Source organism: Nicotiana tabacum, chromosome 18, assembly GCF_000715075.1.
Source record: "Nicotiana tabacum cultivar K326 chromosome 18, ASM71507v2, whole genome shotgun sequence".
In the NCBI taxonomy this organism is placed as follows: Eukaryota; Viridiplantae; Streptophyta; class Magnoliopsida; order Solanales; family Solanaceae; genus Nicotiana; species Nicotiana tabacum.
In genome coordinates, this window is record NC_134097.1 from 146,981,843 (window position 1) to 147,004,415 (window position 22,573).

General features: G+C 36.8%; 1 protein-coding gene and 1 pseudogene across 8 annotated transcripts; one reads left to right on the forward strand and one right to left on the reverse strand.

The window, feature by feature from the left end:
- Positions 1-685: 685 nt before the first annotated feature.
- Positions 686-7,342, reverse strand: LOC107824056 (heat shock cognate 70 kDa protein-like; annotated as a pseudogene).
- A 3,300-nt stretch (positions 7,343-10,642) lies between these two features.
- Positions 10,643-22,211, forward strand: LOC107824065 (inner membrane protein PPF-1, chloroplastic). 8 transcript variants are annotated; one of them, XM_016650836.2, is made up of 12 exons: positions 10,643-11,176; positions 11,981-12,091; positions 12,335-12,409; positions 12,873-12,933; positions 14,610-14,683; positions 14,768-14,872; positions 15,087-15,194; positions 15,288-15,391; positions 15,898-16,047; positions 16,117-16,243; positions 17,628-17,739; positions 21,903-22,211. In XM_016650836.2, the coding sequence occupies exons 1-11, from the start codon at positions 10,859-10,861 to the stop codon at positions 17,733-17,735; spliced, it is 1,341 nt and encodes a 446-aa protein (XP_016506322.1). In that variant the 5' UTR covers positions 10,643-10,858; the 3' UTR covers positions 17,736-17,739; positions 21,903-22,211. The 8 variants fall into 8 exon arrangements, with proteins under 8 accessions (XP_016506322.1, XP_016506331.1, XP_016506307.1 ...); XM_016650845.2 differs by having other exon boundaries at positions 21,908-22,211; XM_016650821.2 differs by lacking the exon at positions 21,903-22,211 and adding an exon at positions 21,050-21,525.
- The last annotated feature ends 362 nt before the right edge of the window (positions 22,212-22,573 follow it).

Below are 22,573 nucleotides of genomic sequence, written 5' to 3' on the forward strand. Positions count from 1 at the left end.
TACATGCCTAGAAAATTCCAAGGACTTTCTTAGCAAATCCATAAGGATCTAGGTTCTTCCTAAGGAAATATCCATACCTCTCTAGAATCTTCTCACAAATGCTAGCCTTCTTCTTACGTAAGCTTCCACATGGCATTAATATATGTCAAATGGCGCCTATGTGGCATGATGACATGACGGGTCATCACATTCTTCTCGAAAAATAAGCCTCAAACATTCAAAGAAGCAACACCTTCTTCAGAAGCACAATATTGAAAAAAGACAATCAATAGTGAGATTGAATCTATATTAAGTAATCACACTTTGAAAATTAGTTCATCTTCCTCCCAAAAATAAACTTTTGGGTTCTCGTGGAAACTCTTGCAACCACACAGAAAAAAACAAAAACGTAGTCTAGCTTAATTGCACTCGTGGAAACTCTTGCAACCACACAGGAAAAAACAAAAACGTAGTCTAGCTTAATTGCATATCGAGAACAACCAGAAAATGATTTTTATAATAAGAAAAAATTAATAAAGAGCATTTCTACGATAATAATGACATAAGCTCTGTTCAATTTCCATACAAAGAGGCATGTTTTAACAACAAAAAGGTGAACAACCAATATTTAAAGAAAGCTTAACTACCAAAACTCCTACCAAAAACTTGACAGAACATCTTTAACAACAAACAGACACAAAAACTCTTAATCCACTTCTTCGATCTTTGGTCCAGCACCACTTCCACAACCAACTCCGCCACAAACAGAAGGACCGTCTTCATCCATAGTAGCTCCACCAGCGCCGCCTTGATACATCTTAGCAATGATTGGATTGCAGATACCTTCCAGCTCCTTCATCTTATCTTCGAATTCATCCACCTCTGCAAGTTGGTTGCTGTCTAACCACTTGATAGCTTCGTCAATTGCATCCTCAATTATCTTCTTATCAGCAGCCGGAAGTTGGGAGCTAATCTTATCATCTTTGATTGTATTCCTCATGTTGTAAGCGTAATTCTCCAATGCATTCTTAGTTTCCACTTTTTTCTTGAGTTCTTCATCTTCGGACTTGTACTTTTCAGCTTCTTGCACCATTCTCTCAATCTCTTCCTTGGAAAGCCGACCCTTGTCATTGGTGATGGTTGTTGCGGAAGCCAAATGTATATAGTGTGAATAAGTCACAACTACTATACCAAAAATTATGACAGCCACCAAATAATAAATAAGACAATAAAGCAACAATAAAAGGAACACCAGAATTTACGAGGTTCGGCTAATTTTGCCTACTCCTCGGACACAACCAATATTTTATTCCACTCCAAAAATACAAGTGAAATAATACTAAAGAGAGAAGATACAAATGCCTTAAACAGATGAGAAGGCAAATGAGAGGTGTGTTTAAATCCTAAACATTAAGCCTTCTTTTATAGGGAAAATTTCCCAACCAAATGGCTAACCCACCGATGTGGGACTTTGCCAAATTCAACAAATCTCCACCTTGGCAAAATTCCACATCTTCAATCTTCTCTCAATAACAAATTTTGGTTGTGTCTTCATCTTCAATCTTCAGTGTTCAACAATGTTGATCAAATCCAAACAATGTTGAAACTTGACCGCAGTCACCACTTTTGTCAGCATATCAGCAGGATTCTCTGTAGTATGAATTTTCTTCATCGTGACTCCACCTTCTTCTATGATTTCTCGTACAAAATGATACCGAACATCAATGTGCTTCATCCTTGCATGATAAACTTGGTTCTTCGCTAACTGAATAGCACTTTGACTATCACAAAAAATTGTGATACCTTTTTGTTCAACACCAAGCTCCTTTAGCAATCCTTGAAGCCAAATTGCCTCCTTCACAACCTCTGTAATAGCCATGTACTCTGCCTCTGTTGTAGACAAAGCAACTGTTGACTGCAAAGTAGACTTCCAACTAACTGGTGCCTTTGCAAAAGTAAACACATAACCAGTAGTTGATCTTCGTTTGTCCAGATCACCCGCAAAATCTGAGTCACAATATCCAATTACAGACTGATTATCTTCCTGCTCAAAAACTAACCCGACATCTACAGTATTATGAATATACCATAGAATCCACTTCACAGCTTGCCAATGCTCCTTTCCTGGATTATGCATATATCTGCTAATAACTCCAACAGCTTGTGAAATGTCAGGTCTCGTACAGACCATTGCATACATCAAGCTACCAACAGCATTTGCGTATGGTACCTTTGACATATACTCTCGTTCAACTTCATCCTTTGGCGACATAGTAGTACTCAGCTTAAAATGGGGAGCAAGTGGAGTACTAACTGGCTTAGTCTTGTCATCTATGCCAAAACGTTGAAGTACTCTCTTCAAATATTCCTTTTGAGATAAACAGAGTTTCTTTGAACGTCTATCTCTTATTATCTCCATGCCAAGAATTTTCTTTGCCTCACCTAGATCCTTCATCTCGAACTCCTTCTTCAATTGAATCTTCAACTTATCAATTTCTTCCGAATTCTTGGAAGCTATCAACATATCATCAACGTATAGGAGAAGATATACAAAGGAACCATCTTTAAGCTTGCGCAAATACACACAATGATCGTATTTGCTTCTCTTGTACCCTTGTCGCAACATAAACTCGTCAAATCGTTTGTACCATTGTCTAGAAGATTGTTTCAATCTGTACAATGATTTTTCAAGTTTGCACACCATATTTTCTTTTCTAGCAACTTTGAATCCTTCTGGCTGAGTCATGTAGATTTCCTCCTCCAAGTTTCCATGTAAAAACGCAGTTTTTACATCCATCTGAACTAGTTCCAAATCCTATTGTGCTACCAAAGCCAACATAATTCTAATGGAGGAATGTTTTACAACTGGAGAAAACACTTTATTGTAATCAATTTCCTCCTTTTGAGCATATTCTTTGGCCACCAATCTTGCTTTGTAGCGAACATCTACTTGGTTAGGAAATCCTTCCTTCTATACAAATACCCATTTGCACCCAATTGCTTTCTTTCCCTTCGGGAGATTGGCCAATCTCCATGTATGATTCTGATGAAGGGACTGTATTTCATCATTCATGGCAATCCTCCACTTATCTTCTTCTGAACTTTGGACAACGTCTTTATAAGTGGTAGGAACATCATCAGCTACAATTGAGGTTGCACAAGCAACCGTCTCTATGAGACGAACATGTTTCGTTATTGTTCTTTTTGGCCTGCTGGTTGCTATTGATTCAAGTTGTTGTTGAGGTTCCTGAGTTGGAATCTCCTCTACTGGCTCTCCTTCTAGAGGGTAATCTTCATTTGTTTCATCCTCTGCTTCTTGTGTAGGAAAAATAAATTTTCCCTCAAACTCCACCTGCTTAGAAGCACCTTTATTTTGTTTGGTATCTTCTGTTACCTTATTTACCATAGATTCATCAAAGGTAATATCCCTGCTGAATATTACTTTCTTTGTCATAGGACACCATAAGCGATATCCTTTGACTCCAGAAGTAATTCCCATAAAAATAGCCTTCTTTGCCCTTGGATCTAATTTTGACTCCGTCACATGATAATATGCAGTTGAGCCAAACACGTGCAAAGAGTTATAATCTACAGCAGGTTTTCCATACCATTTTTCAAATGGTGTCTTGCCATAAATAGCAGCAGATGGTAGACGATTAATGAGGTGGCATGCATATGTAATTGCCTCAGCCCAAAATTCTTTGCCCGAGCCAGCATTGGACAACATACACCTAACTTCTCCAGCAAGGTCCGGTTCATACGTTCTGCCACTCCATTCTGTTGTGGTGTATGTCTAACAGTGAAGTGTCGGATGATGCCATCATTTTCACAGACCTTATTGAAATGATCATTTTTGTATTCACCTCCATTGTCTGTGCGAATACACTTGATCCTCCTGCCTGTTTGATTCTCCACCATCGTCTTCCATTTGAGAAAAATTCCCAGCACTTCATCTTTGTTTTTCATTGTATACACCCACACTCTTCGGGAAAAATCATCAACAAAGGTTACAAAATAGTGCTTCCCACCCAATGAAGGTGTTTTGGAAGGACCCCAAACATCAGAGTGTACATAATCCAAAATGCCTTTAGTATTATGGATCGCTATACCAAATTTAACCCTTGTCTGTTTCCCTTTAACACAATGCTCACAAAACTCCAAGTTGCAAGCCTTGACTCCTTTTAACAATCCTTGATCTGATAGAGTTTTCAAGGATTTTCCCCCAGCATGTCCCAAGCGCATGTGACATAGCTTGGTTGCTTCTGCCTCTTTGTCGTCACTGGATGTCACTGCCGCTGTCCCAATAACTGTACTGCCACGATAGCGGTACATATTATTATTCTTCCGATTAGCCTTCATTACCACTAGTGCACCGGAGCATACTCTCATCACTCCATTTTCTGCAATGATTTTGAACCCTTTTGATTCTAGGGCTCCCACAGAGATGAGATTCTTCTTCAAATCCGGTACATATCGAACATCTGTTAATGTTCTGATCATTCCATCATGGTTCCTTAATCGTATTGAACTAATGCCATATGAGGTAAGAGGGCTGTTATCCGCTGTGTGGACGACTCCATATTCTCCTTCTTGAAATTCCACGAACCAGTCCCTGTTGGGACACATATGATAGCTACAAGCCGAGTCCATCAACCATATGTCTGATGATGTTGATGACTCTGTTGTAACTAATGAAAAGTCTGAATCATCACAATCAGCTACATTTGAATCCATAATGGCCTTTCCATTGTTATGTTTGGCCTTATTCTTCAACTTCGGACAGTCTTTCTTCCAGTGCCCTTTTTCTCGACAAAAGGCACATTCATCTTTGCTGGGTCTGGATCTTGACTTGGATCTTCCCTTATTTGTCCTCATTTGACTTTGAGGACGACCCCTCACAAATAGTGCTTCTCCTTCTCCGCCCTTCTGTTTTTCTCGCTTTCTTTGTTCATAGCTGTACAATGTCGAACAAACTTCTCTGAGAGAAACTTCGTCATTTCCATGGAGTAGAGTAGTTTCAAGGTGCTCGTACTCATCAGGAAGTGATGCCAACAACATCAAGGCCAAGTCACCATCATCATAAGTTGTATCCATATTTTGCAAATCTGTGACCAACTTATTGAAACTGGTGATATGTTCATTCATCGTGGTACCAGGAACATAGGTGAAGTGAAACGGTCTCTTCTTCATGTACAATTTATTTTGACTGTTTTTCTTCAAAAATTTATCCTCCAGTGCTTTCCATAATCTACTTGCAGAAGTTTCCTTTGTGTATGGATATTTTTGCTCTCTAGCAAGGTAGGATCGAATGGTACCGCAAGCAACACGATTGATAATTCTCCAATCTTCTTCTCCAATAGCATCTGGTCTCTTTTCTTCAATAGCAAGATCTAGCCCTTGTTGAAAAAGGACATCTAAGACCTCGCCTTGCCACATCCCAAAGATGCCAATGATGACGTATTGTTGACACTTGATGTAGATTCTTCTTGTTTATTGTCTCCCATCTTTGACACAAATATTATTTAATAGCTGACGACACAAATCAAGATTATTTCCTTTCTGGTGTGGAAGATCAGACTAAGATGCAACCACAGAGCATACTAAGACAGAATCTTGACACAGTTACCAAGATAAATCTTTTCTGATGTGGAAGATCAGACTATGCTGCAACCACAGAGCATACTAAGACAGTACCTTGGCTCTGATACCAATTATTGCGGAAGCCAAATGTATATAGTGTGAATAAGTCACAACTACTATACCAAAAATTATGACAGCCACCAAATAATAAATAAGACAATAAATCAACAATAAAAGGAACACCAGAATTTACGAGGTTCGGCTAATTTTGCCTACTCCTCGGACACAACCAATATTTTATTCCACTCAAAAAATAAAAGTGAAATAATACTAAAGAGAGAAGATACAAATGCCTTAAACAGATGAGAAGGCAAATGAGAGGTGTGTTTAAATCCTAAACATTAAGCCTTCTTTTATAGGGAAAATTTCCCAACCAAATGGCTAACCCACCGATATGGGACTTTGCCAAATTCAACAAATTATCTTGTTCTTCTGACCAGTAGTTTTATCCTCGACGGAGACATTGAGAATGCCATTGGCATCAATGTCAAAGCAGACATTGATTTGAGGAACACCCCTTGGAGCAGGAGGAATACCACTGAGTTCAAACTTGCCTAACAGGTTGTTGTCCTTGGTCCTCGCTCGTTCTCCCTCGAACACCTGGATCAAGACACCGGGTTGGTTGCCCGAGTATGTAGAGAACACTTGCTCTTTCTTGGTAGGGATTGTTGTGTTCCTTGGAATCAACACGGTCATTACACCTCCAGCAGTTTCTAGACCAAGAGACAGAGGAGTGACATTCAACAACAACAAGTCTTGAACTTTTTCGTTGCCTTCACCGCTCAAAATTGCAGCTTGAACAGCTGCACCATAGGCAACTGCTTCGTCCGGGTTGATGCTTTTACAAAGCTCCTTGCCATTGAAGAAATTTTGAAGTAATTGCTGAACTTTAGGGATCCTAGTTGATCCACCAACAAGAACCACATCATGAACACTGCTTTTATCCATCTTGGCATCTCTCAAACACTTCTCCACTGGTTCCATACACTTGCTGAACAAATCCATGTTCAGCTCCTCAAATCTAGCTCTAGTAATAGTCGAGTAAAAATCAATACCTTCATACAAAGAATCAATCTCAATTGTGGTCTGTGCAGTCGATGAGAGTGTCCTCTTTGCCCTCTCACAAGCAGTGGCTTTAACCTCCTCAATGCTCTCGGGTTTCCATTAATATCCTTCTTATGCTTCCTCTTGAACTCCTGAACGAAATGGTTCACCATTCTATTATCAAAATCCTCACCTCCCAAATGTGTATCACCAGCAGTGGCTTTAACCTCAAAGATACCCTCTTCTATTGTAAGAAGAGAAACATCAAAAGTACCACCACCTAGGTCAAATATAAGCACATTCTTCTCACCAGCACTGCTAGCCTTCTTGTCAAGTCCATAGGAAATTGCAGCTGCCGTAGGCTCGTTGATTATACGCATCACATTAAGGCCAGAATGACACCAGCATCCTTAGTTGTTTGTCGCTGCGAGTCGTTGAAGTAAGCAGGGACTGTGACAACTGCATTCTTAATTGTAGTTCCAAGGTAAGCCTCAACGATCTCCTTCATCTTGGTGAGTACCATAGAAGAGATTTCCTCATCTGAAAACTGCTTCTCTTCACCCTTGTAGGTTACAACAATCATTGGCTTGTCACCAGGCCCAGCTATTACCTTAAAAGGCCATAATTTCATATCGCTCTGCACAGAAGGATCGCTGAATCTCCTCTCAATCAATCGCTTAGCATCTGTAATCACAAAATTTCCAAGATCTCATCAGAAATAAGCTCCTTATGAATCACATATCATAAATCCAATTAATAGAGAAGTTCACACCAATCTAGAGAAATCATTTATATGCAACAAAAATAGCTACACTTGAATCTCAAACTAACAAGGGTGGACCACAAGAATTTACTATAGAAAATTCTACTTAATACTATTAGTTTTGTTTTCTTCAAATACTCAATAATTTATATTTTAAGACAGGTTAGGAGTACACTCCAGTACTCAATAACTCCAAAAGTCCAATTCCAAACTAGTTTCAGTGAATTAAATGAACTCAATATATTCATTCCAATCCTTAAGAAATTGTAACTCAAATTTAACTTTTTAAGATAGATTACGAGCTCATTCTAATACTCAATTATTGCTCTCTTAGACAAATTAAGCTCATAGAACTAGATGTTCTCTCAATCTCACACACATTGATACACTAACATACAAATCTCCACCTAACCAAAAAAAGATCGGACAAACAAGACATCCTGATGCTCACAAACAAAGGCGATTTAAACTTGATTTGTTCAACATTTATAATTCTTAAAATTGAATGTATTGGTTGATCTTCTCACACTTGTTCTTGCCTCCAAAGTAGTCTAAAAACAAGTTTCCTTCTCTCTTAGGCGAACTTCTAAAGTTTATAAGAGTTTGGAACAAGTTTTCCCCGATTACACTTTGGTGCCCAATTTTCTGGCACTTGAACAGTTCACCGCAGTCGCGGCAAGACCGCGGCTCGACCGCGGTGAACGATGAACATTCTGCCTCGCATAATTGATCTGCCGCGGTCGCGGTGGATTTCACTCAGTCCATTTTTGTTTCTTTATGATCGGGTACTTCTTGATTGGGCGTTTTCTTCACATTGGTGACTCCACAACATTCTGTAGTGCTTCCTCACTTAGATTATTCACTGCGAAACAAAAGAACACCATTTAGAGCATTTTGTTATCAATTCGCCTATAAAACAACAATAAAGCATGATAATATTAAGGTGTAAATATCATTTATATAGCCTAATATCAGTGATTAATAAAATAAGTTAGTTACAAAAAAAAAAGACGGTACCATATCACCTTGCCAATTCCCCACTATATATATATATATATACTCCCCCGGTGCATATTATTATTATTATTATTATTATTATTATCACTACAAAAATAGTAATATTATTTTGTGTTGAAGTATCCTAAGTTTCGACTAATTATATTTACGACAGATTGTAAATGACATAGTAGTGTTTTTGAATATTTTTCTACGCTACTTGGTGCATGGATAATTATTAAAATTAAAGGTTCTATTTAATATTAATATGCATGGAGGTGAAGAGGCATCGTCATATTTTTTTTCTTCGACGTGTCATAAATTTTTCAACCATTTAAAACCTGTTGCTATACTTTTTCAATGCAAAAGAAAATTAAGAATAATTGCTTTCTGCCTCAATTCCATATTAGAGTCACCTTCTCGTTCACTAATTCAGCCGCCCCGGACCCATCGCCACCCAATTGAAGACCATCAAACTCTTGATTGGATGATAATTAAATTGTAATCGTGGACCAACCACAACGACGACCATACCAATCAAAAATAAAAATAAAAAAATTAACGAACTACCAAACATCCTTTAATCCAATTCCAACATTTTCACTCCCAAAATTAGTTCTAATATGTGCTAAAAGTATTTTTTTTTTTAAATTTCATAAGTATTTAGTCAATAAGAAATAACCGTAATTGTGGACCAACCACAACAACGCATATATACCATTAAAAATTGTGATCGTCTTCACCCTAAGTAGAGGTATCAGATTTGAGTCATAAAAATGAAAAAAAATTATAATACTCAGACTGTCTCGATTTATATGGCAGTTACTAATTATAATACTCAATATGAGTTTATTTTGATTATGAACTCAAACATAAATTCTTTAAAATAAATTTATATATTTTAAAAAATTTATGATCAAAGATAACTTTATTTGATTCTCAAAATTCAAATATTACCGCACAAATCCAAATTAATTAAATAGAAAAAGGCCAAAACTATCCTCAGACTATTCGATTTGGTACAAATATGCCCTCCGTCCACCTATTGAGCCAAAAATGTCTCTACCGTTATCTTTCTGGTTCACTTATGCCCTTATAACTAACGGTCAATGCCAAATAAAAAAATTTATTTAGATTACACGTGAAAATTTTTTATTGGTCCAATTTTAAACTATGACCTCAATTAAATAAACCCACCCTTAACACTCTTTTTTACCCAACCCAAAAATTCGACCTACCTAAAAAAATAGCCAAACTCTTGATTGTTAAAAAAATTAACTTCTCAATCTTTTCAACTCTACCATCACCATAGTTGTCACCGACCTCTTTCCTCCATAACAACCACGCTGTCACCACAACCATGATTCTCATGCTTGCTCCATTCCTCAATTTTCGAACAATAACAAAGAGAATTTATGCTAATCGAAAGGGTCTGATTAGAAAATCTTTAAATATTTCCGATTTGATGTCATTTTTTGGTTGTAAAATTAGGATTTTGTTCAAGGAGGAGTACCTAGACTAATTTTTTCTACTACAAATTACCATTTGGGTCCAACAACTTATTAAGATTTTGCAAATCTTACAAAAATTGTGAAGAAAAAACTGGAATATTTTGAAATTTAAAGCTCATGAATTCATAATGGGTTCTTTGATTATCTTAGGTGATGAGAAAGAAAAAAAGATTTACCATTGTAAGCGACATTTGAATGTGAAAGTTAAGGTCTTTTGATGAATATTTTTGAAAAATGACAACTCCAATGATAAATGTAAAATGAAAAAGATGATAAAAATATGGAAAATGACCAAAACTGCCCCTAGACTAAAAATGTGGTGGCATCGTGGTTGTTACGGAGGAAAGGGGGTGGTCGTGGCAGCTATGATGGTGGTAGAATTGAAAAGATGAAAAAGTTAATTTTGAGAATCAAGAGTTTGACCATTTTTTAAGGCTGGTCGGATTTTTGGGTTGAGTAAAAAGATGGGTTAAGGGTGAGTTTATTTAATTGGGGTTATGGTTTAAAATTGGACCAATAAAAAGTTATCACGTGTAATTTAAGTAAATCTTATTTTATTTGGCATTGATTATTAGACATAGAGGTATAAGTGAGCCAAAAAGATAATGGCGGGCATATTTATATTAAATCGAATAGTTTGAGGATAGTTTTGTCTATTTTTCGTCAATTAAATGCTAATACAAATACCAAACGAAAAACCTAAAAAAACGACATACCAAACAAAATAACCGAAGCGCCAAACATCAGTTGATCAAATTCCAATATTTTTATTCCCAAAAAGGAAAATAAAGGATAGGGATATTTTCTCTTTGGTTCTCCCTCCTCCACTCTCTAATAGCTGTCCCTCATCCTCCACAACTTCCCTCTCTTCATGCGAAGCTGAATTGAGCTCCACTTTCTCCTTTCACCTCGGGAGCATTTGTCCATGGCGAAAACCCTAATTTCATCTCCGTCGTTCATCGGAACTCCTTTGCCGTCGTTCTCTCGCCATGTCTTCCACCGGCGAAGGCTTATTTCAACTAGAGTGAAATTCAGCTTCCATGAGCTTCCTCCGATTCAATCTCTTCACTCTTCGTTTGATTTCAACGCTGTTATGAGCCGAGCCGAAGGACTTCTCTATACTTTAGCTGATGCCGCTGTGGCTGCTGATCCTGGTGTTGCCTCCGATGCCACTGCTGCTACTCCTCAGAAAGCCGGTGGTTGGTTCGCTTTCATTTCTGACGCTATGGAAGTTGTTTTGAAGGTTAAATTTCGTTTTCGGTTTTACTTAACATAGTTTCGAGCTAATCCTCATCATTGTTACGATTTTTATTTTGATTTTCCTTTTCTGGACTCTATAATGCGTTCAGCATATTCATAATAACGATTTCACTTGCTGCCTTATGTATCTATTTCATGTTTATATAGTTTTCAAAGTTTAGGTCTTATTAGTGTTAGATTGGCATCATTTTCCCTAGTTTTAACTTACTTATAATTTTATCAATTACTTTATCCGCATAATTATTGTTTGTGTTTATAGTTATTACTCTTATTTTTTTTATTTTTTTTTTATGACGGTGGTGTTCAGGCCAAATTGCACGCATGTGGAGTATTCCACCTGTGTCCTTTGCAGTTAAAGTCGTAGCAAAACATCAGCGCTGCTTTCTTTTTAACTTATTTTTGCTTTTAGCCTTTAATAACACTGGAAGGGAACTACACTTAATTTTGGAATTTCTCTATCTATTCAAAGACTCTATTAGCTCTTGTCATTTTTCCTGTTGACACAAGTCGATAAGCAGATTTTCCCCTAACCAACCAGATTTTAGCTTCTGCCCTCTCCCTTCCTCCCAAAAAAGCAAGGAAATTATAGGAAGCTGAAGAAATGTTATATAGGACAACAGGCTGGTTGTCTTCACTACATGGTGAAGTACAAGTACTGCAGCTTATTTTGTTTCAGTTTTAGATAGACTGTATTTACGTTTTAGTTTTAGAGAGATCATCTTCTTGCGATACTGGTACTATGATTCCACGAACTCTATATTCACATCATTCACTTTGCTCTTTTCAGGTAATGAAGGATGGACTGTCAGCTGTTCATGTGCCTTATTCTTATGGATTTGCAATCATATTGCTTACTGTCCTGGTTAAAGCCGTCACTTTTCCTTTGACAAAGCAACAGGTGAGCCTGTGCTGCAGCTAGACCTGAAAATGTTTTAAAGTTGGTCTGGTATTCCAGGCCTTGCCACTTAGTTACATTGATCTAGTATTATGAATAGTGCAACGGGGATGAGAACTTGAATTTAGAGAATTGATCCTTTTCTCGAATTCAAGAGGAGTCCCCTGTTCCTTTGTTGTTCATTAATCTTTGAATCTGCACTGCAATTGAGTTGTTGCTGATGTATGATATTATATCATTTGAAAGGTTGAATCAACACTAGCAATGCAAAATCTCCAACCAAAGATCAAAGCTATTCAGCAAAGATATGCTGGAAATCAGGTGAGTTCAAATTCTTGTCGATTGACATTTTCTGTTTCATCTAAACTGCTCTTCAGAACTGTATGACCTTCTATTACTTGAGCTATGTATTAAAGATTCTTTGGTACTTAGTACTGTGAAAAAGAGTGGAGTATGAGCAAATTGACACTGTAACCATTACAACTTATTTGTTATAGTTTTTTTTTTATTATTTACAAATTCTTGGTTAGATTTCAGCTTAATTTGGTAAGTTTAGAGTTTTTTTTGTTCTTTTTATTTTTGGACAGTTTTTATGGCTATAGCATTGCTTTACTTATCAAAAGAAAGAAATTGCTTGTGGTGATGAAAAACCCGTTCAATAAAGGAAGGGTATTTCTAATGTTGTGAAGCTATAGCTATAGAATTATGATTAATGTTGTGCCTCTTTTCATATTGATTCCAGCAAACAGAACGTACATCTATAATATGTTTTTTTTTAATTCAGGAAAGAATCCAACTTGAGACTTCGCGTTTATATAAGCAGGCCGGGGTCAATCCTCTTGCTGGTAATTCTTCACTCTAGCAGTCAGCTCTCTTTCTTCTAATAATGCTTCCATTTGCTGTTTCTGTTTATCTTCATAGTTGGTTTAAAGCATTGGGCATATATGTTGAAAGGAACTCACCGTGACTTTTCTCTCCTAGCTAGTAGTGAATCGTAAATCATATCTTGTGGAAGTGAATTAATAGCCATTTAATCAGTTAAAGAATTACATATCTGCTTCATATTCTCTTCCTCGATGGTCTTGGTTTTAATTTTTAGTTCTAGTACATCCTGAACTAGGTTGTCCAGTGACATTTTTCCTTCCAAAATTTGTTCGAACTGGATTTCAGTCTATTCCTTTTCAATCTTTGATGTCTATGGCATCTGAAGGTTGTCATTAAGTTTGTTCCTCATCTGTAGCACTAACTAGATCAACTTCCTTTTCTTTTGTGTGTGGATATGTATGATATTTTGTTCCATTGAAGGGCACAACATATATAGTGTACAAAAATTCAGTTGCCACTTATACATGTAGGGAACTGAGGAACGTCTTCATCATATATATTTAGCATGATACACCAAAAAAGTCAAAAGTACAAATGTTAGTATTTGAGACTACTTACAGACACAACATTGTCCTAAAAACATATTTGATTCTCTCTAGCCAAAGTACCCAAAAATACTTGCTGGAATGGTGAATCAACATCTTCCTGTCTTCCTCCAGTTTTTCTCCCTGGCCAATGCAGCAGTTACTCTATTAACTAATAATGTTTCTTTCAGTGAACGAAGAATTTTGAGATAGTGAATTGATTCGAGCTAAGTTCAAAATTTGACTTACTTAATGCAATGGTTGGAGAAGCATAGATGATCACAAACGCCAAACAGTTCCAAAATTCCAGAGAAGACAGCTCTATGACCTTAAATTTGCTTTTTAATAGTTTGCTTGATATTTACTTCCAATAATGTATTCATCTCATGTTAACTTCAAACTATAAAATTAGCTTTAAGCTATAGTCAACCTCCTCTTTCCTGTGTATCCTAGCGATATTCCTTTAAGACCATGAGTTGTAAAACAAGAAAGGGCTCCCAACTACTTAACAACCCGGGTAAGTTTTCAGGTGCATTATCCTATGAGCTGTCTGGCCAATAGCTGCGCTGAAATGGTTATAAATGGCATCAGAGGTTTCAACTTTATGCCCGAGGGTTTAAATCGTATGTGATACCTATTAAAAAGAAGTTTTATGTGAATACCATAATTCTAAGATACATGATAAGTTGAAAGATACACTCAATTACTAAGCTTTTTAGTTGTGTCATGCGACAGAGTGTCAGTAGAGGTAAGGTATGCTGACAAATATGCATTGACTTGAAGGTTAATTGCATCATTAAAAGAGAGGTTGTAGCATAAATAAACCTCCATAAGGTTAATGGATTCATAAGTTTAACCCACTACAATATAAAACTACAATTAGTTTGACATATGCAAATTGTAGCACATGCACTTACTGCAGATTTCAATGCCAGTTAATAAGTGACCATGCCATAAAGTAATAATGAGCGCTTTGAGCTTTTGTATGTTTTGGATGTATATTTCGTGCCATGTTAAGTTTAGCTTCCAGGTAAAGAATATTGGAAGTTCTTGTACTTCTGTTGTGGTTTATCTATTTATTATTTATTTATTTTGTGGCTACACGATAACAGGATGTTTCCCAACTTTGGCTACTATACCAGTTTGGATTGGTCTCTATCAAGCTCTCTCTAATGTGGCAAATGAGGTATAGAAGAAGTTAATATTATCGTATGTTCTTACTCCTTGATTTAAATAATGAGTTTATTTACTTTTTCTTCTTCCTGAAAAGGGATTGCTGACTGAAGGTTTCTTTTGGATTCCTTCATTGGGAGGACCGACTACTATAGCTGCTCGACAGAGTGGATCTGGAGTTTCTTGGCTGTTCCCGTTTGTGGTCAGTGTCATAACCTAATTACACATTCTTTATATCATGGTTAAAATTAATTCTGAGTAGTCTTCCTAATCACGAAAAGGGTGGAGCAATTGCACTCTTTTCATCTCACCCAACTGTTTTTGTTTGAACGCATGTGCCCAAAAGATAAATCTGCTAGTAGTACTAAGTACATTTTAGTATGACTGCGTAAATAAAAATCTGTTGACTTTTTCAGGATGGGCATCCGCCTTTGGGTTGGCATGACACAGTGGCTTACCTTGTTTTGCCTGTCCTGCTAATTGTTTCCCAATATGTTTCAATGGAGATAATGAAACCTCCCCAAGTACGAACTTGAGTTTATGTTTCAGCTTATTTCCTTCTGTTCTTAATATTTCTTCTGTCATGTTATCTTAAAATCCTTGAAATCTCTTCGTAGACAGATGATCCAACTCAAAAGAACACGCTTCTGGTTTTCAAGTTCCTTCCACTCATGATTGGCTATTTCTCTTTGTCTGTTCCTTCAGGATTAACAATTTACTGGTGAGCTTAGTTAAAGTAATTACGTATTATTATCTCTGATATAGAATTATGGTATTTGGTCTTAAACAAATATAGGATCCAATAAACAGCCCGGTTTGAATTATCATTTTTATAAACTACAACTACGTAAATCTGCACATCTTGATTAAAAAACTACATAAATCTGCACATAAATAAAGTGAAACCTGCCATTCACTTGTTTCCAGTGATCGTAATCACTGTGAATAAGGGGAGAGGATAAAGAAATTTAGTTGCAGCCTTTATGCACCAATATGTATCCTCAGACTGTCTGGGCTCTTTCAAACTTTCCAGTTAAAAGACATGTCAAAACAATTTCTCAATATCTCTTCTGTTTGCTTTTCCTTTAAGATCTCTCTTGTCAACTGGCAAGTTATCATGCTTCCTCTTCTTATCTTTCTTAACTCAAAACTAGATCTATATTTTGGATACTTTCATCAATTAAACAAGATGGTTCTTAACTTGCACCTTCTATGTTGAATTTCAAGGTTCACAAATAATGTGCTGACCACAGCACAGCAAGTATGGTTGCGCAAGTTGGGTGGTGCAAAGCCTGCAGTGAGTGGAGATGCTAGTGGCATCATCAGCGCTGGACGTGCAAAGAGAACTACTTCTCAGTCTGAGCAAGCTGGAGAGAGGTGTGTATAATACTTAAAAGTTAACTTGTAAAACGCCTGTCTAGCTAACGACAAAGTTTATGGAGGCAGATTCAGGCAGCTAAAAGAAGATGAAAAGAAGAAAAAGTCAACCAAGGCACTCCCTACAGATAAGGTTGAACTATCAGCCTCTACATCTGATTCTGAGGACGAAGCAGATGATGAGACCAAGCCCAAGGTGAACATCAAAGTATTTTTTTTGCATTTGATCTCGACTGTCAAGTTCATCTGAGACATGTTGTATCATTTTAGTTGTTAGTCAGCTGATGAGTAGGAAGTGGCGTGTCCAAGCACAATAAAAGACATGGAAGGCCTCAGGCCTAATAAGGCACGATGATTTATTGCATTATAAAAGTTTTCTATCTGGAAGTACAATCCTTTCTTCTTCATTTATCATGCAAGCTGGTCTTCCATGTAATAAGGACGTGAATTTGTAGTCCTTTGCCTGCGCTTGTCATCGCCGGTAATCATGGTATCTAGATGCACAGCTACGCTACTCATGAACCCCATTATGCCAGCCAAACCAAAGAACAGTTGTGTGTGAGATAGATGAAATACTACACAATAAAAAAGAACAAAAGAAAGAGGGAGATTCACATTGTGAGAGTTGGAAAGGATCATACTTTGTTTTTCTTATCACGTCTCTAGTGGATCTTCTTTTGTTGTTTCAGCGGGCTAGACTACATTGTTTGAGCTCGAAAATGACATATATTGGTAGAAAATGTCACTACAAACCCTTATTCAAACACTGTTAGATAAAAGTTGCATTGTGATGATAACATAGAATTGTTTTTAGGGTTTAGGCTTTCGTGGGGTGCGCTAGAAATCCCAGACACCACGGTTATAAAAAAAACATAGATTTGTTTGTGTCTTGTTGCTGTCTGAAAATAGATTTTTCTCTATTTGATTGGAGTTTGTTTTTATTTAGGGGTGTCTTGACTCCTCTAATTATTCATTTTTTTTTATAATCGTGGTGTCCCGTCCATCTTGCACGTACCTCGACTCCTCTAATCATTAAAACCAGTAGTTCTGCTTTTCAGTAAATTGAAGTGCATGAAGACACATCTGCTCTAGATTTTTGGTCTAATAAAGTATTCCATTATACTTGCCAATTTTCAGTGTTTCTGTATAAATTTCTGAACTATATTTGGTAATATGTTTGCTGGAGGGGAGGCGGTTGATGAAAGAACAATCTGACAACTCTATGCCTCTGGTGTTCTAAATAATTTCTTTTCTATGTATTATGCAAGGAGAGTACTCAGAAATGCATTTCTTTATCAATAATCTTGAGCAAAAACTATAGTGATTGGTTATGCGATCAAGCTATAAGTTTTATGGACTTCACTCAGATATAAGCATGCACAATTCTAGGCTCATGGACACTTAAGTTGCTCTGAAAAAATTCAAAATCTTGATTGGCTCAAAGAAGAGTGAAAAGAATAACTTTTTTGTACCCGAAAATGAATTGTTTTATTTGATGTCTGCTCGGCAAACTATTAATTTTCTGTTGGAAGACATTGTTCTGAGTTTGAACTTACAGACTTGATAATTATTGACTGCAGGACGAAGAAGTTCTAGAAGAGGCTTATGCTTCTAGCAGTAGTAAAGAAGTTCCAAATTACTCAGGGCCAAGGAAGAGTAAAAGATCAAAAAGGAAGCGTGCAGTGTAAAGTGGTAAACCAATTCTTTAGCTGTCAGTTTAACTTGTATATTTGACAAATCTGTATCTTAGTCAGTTGTATAGTGGCCATTTTCATGCCGGTCATCTATTTAAGGGCTATTTGCCAAAATATGAGAACATGATAAGTACGCAAAAGGTGAATTCACGTGAGCACCAGCTTAGCTAGCAAAAGCTAAATCTGGGATATTCCTTTCATGCATAGAGCATATGGGCTTTCTTGTATCAATTCTCCTGCAAACAATAACCATGGCTTCAGCCGACAATAAGTGTGTTAGATGAGAGGTTTTTCAAAGTCTGCAGTATGGTGATAAGACCATAGAAATCTTAAGCAGTGGGCCAAAGGTTTCCTCTGTTCATCAGTAGTTACCATAATCTTCACCCTGGCCTCTGCATCAATGATGCCTGCATATGGAAGTTCTTTTCTTTGCTTACAAGATTAGTCTGCTTTCGTAGTAGCTTGGGTTTGAGTTTGTCTTCATAAATGAGCTTCGGTTTGAGTACCAGATTATAAAAAATTCTTTCATTTTTTTGACATTTGAAAATGCCCTGTAGAATTAAATAACTTTTTTCAAAATTTATGGAGTGAATTAAATTTGATAGTTATGAAATGATAATATTATTAGCAGTGAGCACATTAGAAATTGAGCAGCAAGCACTTTAGACTAGATGAGCATTACTCTTCCGATCACATAGTAGGTGAAGGATAATGAAATTCCAATCAAAGATATCCTAAAGTTTTACAAACACAATGGCCTAAATATTATATCTTCTAACTACTTATTACACATATTCTAACCTCCAACTCTAAACAAATTTTATGTTCTCGTACTGCTAGCTCGTTCTTCTGGTCATGGCCTTGATGGTGCAGGATGATTGCTAGTTGGGTTTGGCCCAATGATGGTTTATGGACTTGTGTTTGCCTGCTTCACAACAGTTTGATTAGAGACTACATGCATAAACTATAGCTGAAGAGAGACGACATACTTTAGTTAGCAATTTATCTTGTATATTTGATAAATCTGTATCTTAGCCTGTGTATAGTGGCCATTTTCATGCCGGTCAGCTATTTAAGGACTATTTGCTAAGTTAAGAAAGCCTAATGAGTTGGCAAAATATTTCGGACTTATTCAGGCCCTTTCAAGTGTAACCCCGAGCCTAGATAAGAAAAACTGAATTTTACCATATTCCTTAATGTGTAGCATGTGGGCTTTGTTGGGTACAAATATTAACCTCGACTTGAGCTTGCCTTAGTGTGTCCTGATGAGAGGATGAATCAAAGTTTGCAGTGAGGTGGTGGCACCACAGAATTTTAAGCAGCTGGCCCAAGATTTCCTCTATTTGCCTCATTAGTCATTACCATTATGTTCATCCTTACCTCTGCATTACTGATGCTAGCACGCGAGTTGTTCTTTTGTGACCTACAAGATTAGTTTGCTTTCCTAGGAGCTTAAGCTTGAGTTTGAGTTCTTCAATAAATGAGCTTCGATTTCACTACCAGCTTACTCAAAACTGTCTTGATCTTGTTGAGATGTGAAATGGCCTATCGGATTTTTACTTCTTAAGTTATTATTAAACTAGATTTTGATAGTTGTAAATTGATAATATTATTTGCAGTCGAGCATATTAGAAGTGAATTAGTAAGATGTTTAGATTAGATAAACACCACTCTTCTACTGTTAAACACCACTCTTCTGGACCGTTTCGTAAATAAAGGAGAATGTAATTCCTATCTCAAAGGAGATCCCACATTTTGTACAAATTCAATAGCCTAAAGATGAAATCGTCTAAGTACTACATATGTCTAACCTCCAATTCTAAAATTGTGGTCTCATACGGCTAGCTCATTCTTCTGTTCATGGCTTGATGGTGGACGATGATTTCCTGTTGGGTTTGGCCCTTGATGGTGAGCGATGATTTCCAGTTGGGTTTGGCCCAGATGGTGGTTTATAAATCTTCTCATATTTGCCCTGCTTCAGAATAGTTTGATTAGAGACTACATGTATAAAACACTGTAACTTCATATTAGGAGACATACCAAATTAGCAAGAATGTGTCCTCTTGTTGATCTCAAGGTATAGAACTGTGAGCTTTTGCTAGACTTAACTGCAATAGAGAAGCTAGAGTTTAGATCCATTGATATACTTGTATACTAAAATCATGTAACTGCTTTGTGTAGGAAATCCTGGAGCTCAAGAAAATAGATAAAACACGATTTGCTTCAGCTATTATATCATGAAAGAAGAAAATAGTGCATCACATTCATTCATTAGTCTCATTAGTAGTGAAGAGTAGTAACTTACATGCTTTTATAGCTTGAGCCATGGGGATGAAGTTATAATCATGTTGACACGCTGCCCATGTTGTCCATATGAGAAGAAGATAGAGAAGGAGCTCAGTTCTCTTCATCTTCAGCATTGGAAAGTTGAAGGTGTGGGTGCAGTAGAAGGTGAACTTATAAGTGGGAAATCATTTCCAATATAGGGGGAGATTTTTAGTAGCATATAATTGGTAATCATTACTAATCTTGAAAACAAGGAAGGTTAGATAAAGTTGCTGGGGTATCCTATGCCATTTTATGCAACAAGTGATAAGATCAGGAATCTGGCTCTCTTCATTGTGAATTGACTTTTTGCTCAGTTATCATTGTGTCCATGATGAAATACAAGTCATCGCATTATTCTTCCTTTTGAGTGCTCAACCATGTTGTTTGGCTTGTCTGCCTTCCCCCACACCTTCCCACCAGAAACGCGAATTGCCTTTTTGTTTTTATTTGGACGGTACTCATTTGTAACTATTGCATCTTCAATTTAAGCTCCTGTTGCTGGTGCTGGAGGAGTTATCTCATGCATTGCGTACCCTTCGGTCATTTGTCAAGCTGCTTTCTTTCTACCCTTTTGATGAGTACTTTGTTTTCGGCTGCCCCTCCAAAAAAAACTGCTTCATTTTCTACTTAACTCTGTAAGTGAACGCGAAAAGGAAATATGTATTTAGGACGGCTCTTCCTGGAAGTTTTGGTCGTATGGAAGACCATAGACTTTCCCCTCCACCCTCTTTCCCACTAGCAACCCTCTGCCATATGCCAAAGCTTAGAAAGAACATGAGTATGTGAAGTTAAGAAAGATATTTCATCTATAATTTAATCTAAGGCAGGATTAGGAAGCTTAATTGTACTTAGTTGCTAAGTATGACACGGAAGAATGAATTTAATTGAGGAAAACAAAAAATTTAGTTGGTTTCGTAATCCTTGAGTTCAATGTTATTATTCTTATAGTGCATGCTTGAGAAATACAAAATCAATTTCAGATGTTGGTCACCAAAGACTCGAGACTAGGAAAGAAGAGAGCAGTTAATGTTTCGTCGACTTGTATTTATACCTTCTGTTGTCTCTGGATTAGCAGCAAACAGAATTGGATTTGGAATACTGAAAAGTGAAGATTGATTTTGAAAACGGAAGCTGGAGTTTAGGAAGCTTATTTCAAATTATAGCAACCTTTGAAATGCTGACCCAAATGAGACCCTAAGGGATTCCCCCTTAGGATGCGTGAGACGCTGAGAAGACTTTTCGTAAGTGCTACTTCTAGATAAGAATTTTTTTCTGAGGAAGTACAGACGAATTGATTATATTTGTGGCGTTAGGATTTAGGAGTGAACTTTCCCAAGTGCTCGCTTTTTGTTACAATTTCATCTGCAAAGACTACATATTTATTGATGAAATTTGATGTGCTAATTCAAACTTTTGCGTCAAGCGACAGGCTTGATTCAGGTTTTTTCGGGAGAAATTCAAAAATAGCCACAGTTTCAAAAGTAATCGAAATTTAGTCACTTTTCATGTAAAGATAAATTTGAACGAAAACACTGTTCAAAATCCGAAAAAATATTCCAGCATTCTAGCCTAATATACTGGAGTTCCAGTATAATATACCGGTCCGGCATAATATACTAGAGTCTGGAGCACTGGTGCTCTAGTCTCTAGTATATTATACTGGATCCAGCAAAGTATACTGGTCATACACAAGTGCACCGAACTCCAGTATATTATGCTGTATCGGTCTCTGTTGCAGCAAAATAGTGGCTATTTTTTATTGACTTGGTAAACGCCGGCTATTTTTGAATGATTATACCGTACTATTTTAACGTTTTTTTCCTTTCCCCAAAGCTTAGATCAGGGGTTCGTGGATGATTGTCAATATTGGGTTAGTCACCATGGCACATTGTCAACCAAAGTTTCAATTGCGCCCGGGTCCAAGTTTTGAAACGTTGCAAGCCCAAAGGCAATGAAGGTGGTAGAAATGACACCAAGTAGCCACTCTGAAAGGATGTTATTTAGGTATTAGTCAGTGCGTCCTGAATTTCAGTTTTTCAGGACAAAAATATCCTGAGTTATCTTGAAGTTAAGATTTTTAGTTTAAAATTTCAGGACAAAATAACTACTGGTTAATCTGTAAATAACATCCTTGAGAATGACTATCACTTGCCCCGGTAATAGAAATAACACCAAGTTGGGTTGCTTAAGCAAAGTGGGGTTTAACACATTGGGCCTCTCGGTCCAAAAATATTTATATCCCCTTGCCAATATTGAATAGCATATACATTTGCTAGTTATTTCTTAGGGCGAAATACAAAACTGATCGGTCGGTTAAAAATTAATCGCATTTGCTAGTTGAAAAGTATATAAAATATGTATATTTTTTTGTATAGATACACATGTATCACAAAAAAAGTTATACTTTTCGGCTATTATTTTTGGGAGTAGCTAAAAATATACGTTTCTCTATTTTTTTGGACGCACAACTATTTAAGTTAATCTCTCTTATTCGCTCCATTTTA

Bases quoted from the DNA above. Each gene is read 5' to 3' on its own strand.
- LOC107824065 (XM_016650836.2), top strand. From the start codon at position 10,859: ATGGCGAAAACCCTAATTTCATCTCCGTCGTTCATCGGAACTCCTTTG. The intron at 11,177-11,980 runs GTTAAATTTCGT...TGCTCTTTTCAG, and splicing joins CTATGGAAGTTGTTTTGAAG to GTAATGAAGGATGGACTGTC. The intron at 12,410-12,872 runs GTGAGTTCAAAT...TTTTTAATTCAG, and splicing joins AAAGATATGCTGGAAATCAG to GAAAGAATCCAACTTGAGAC.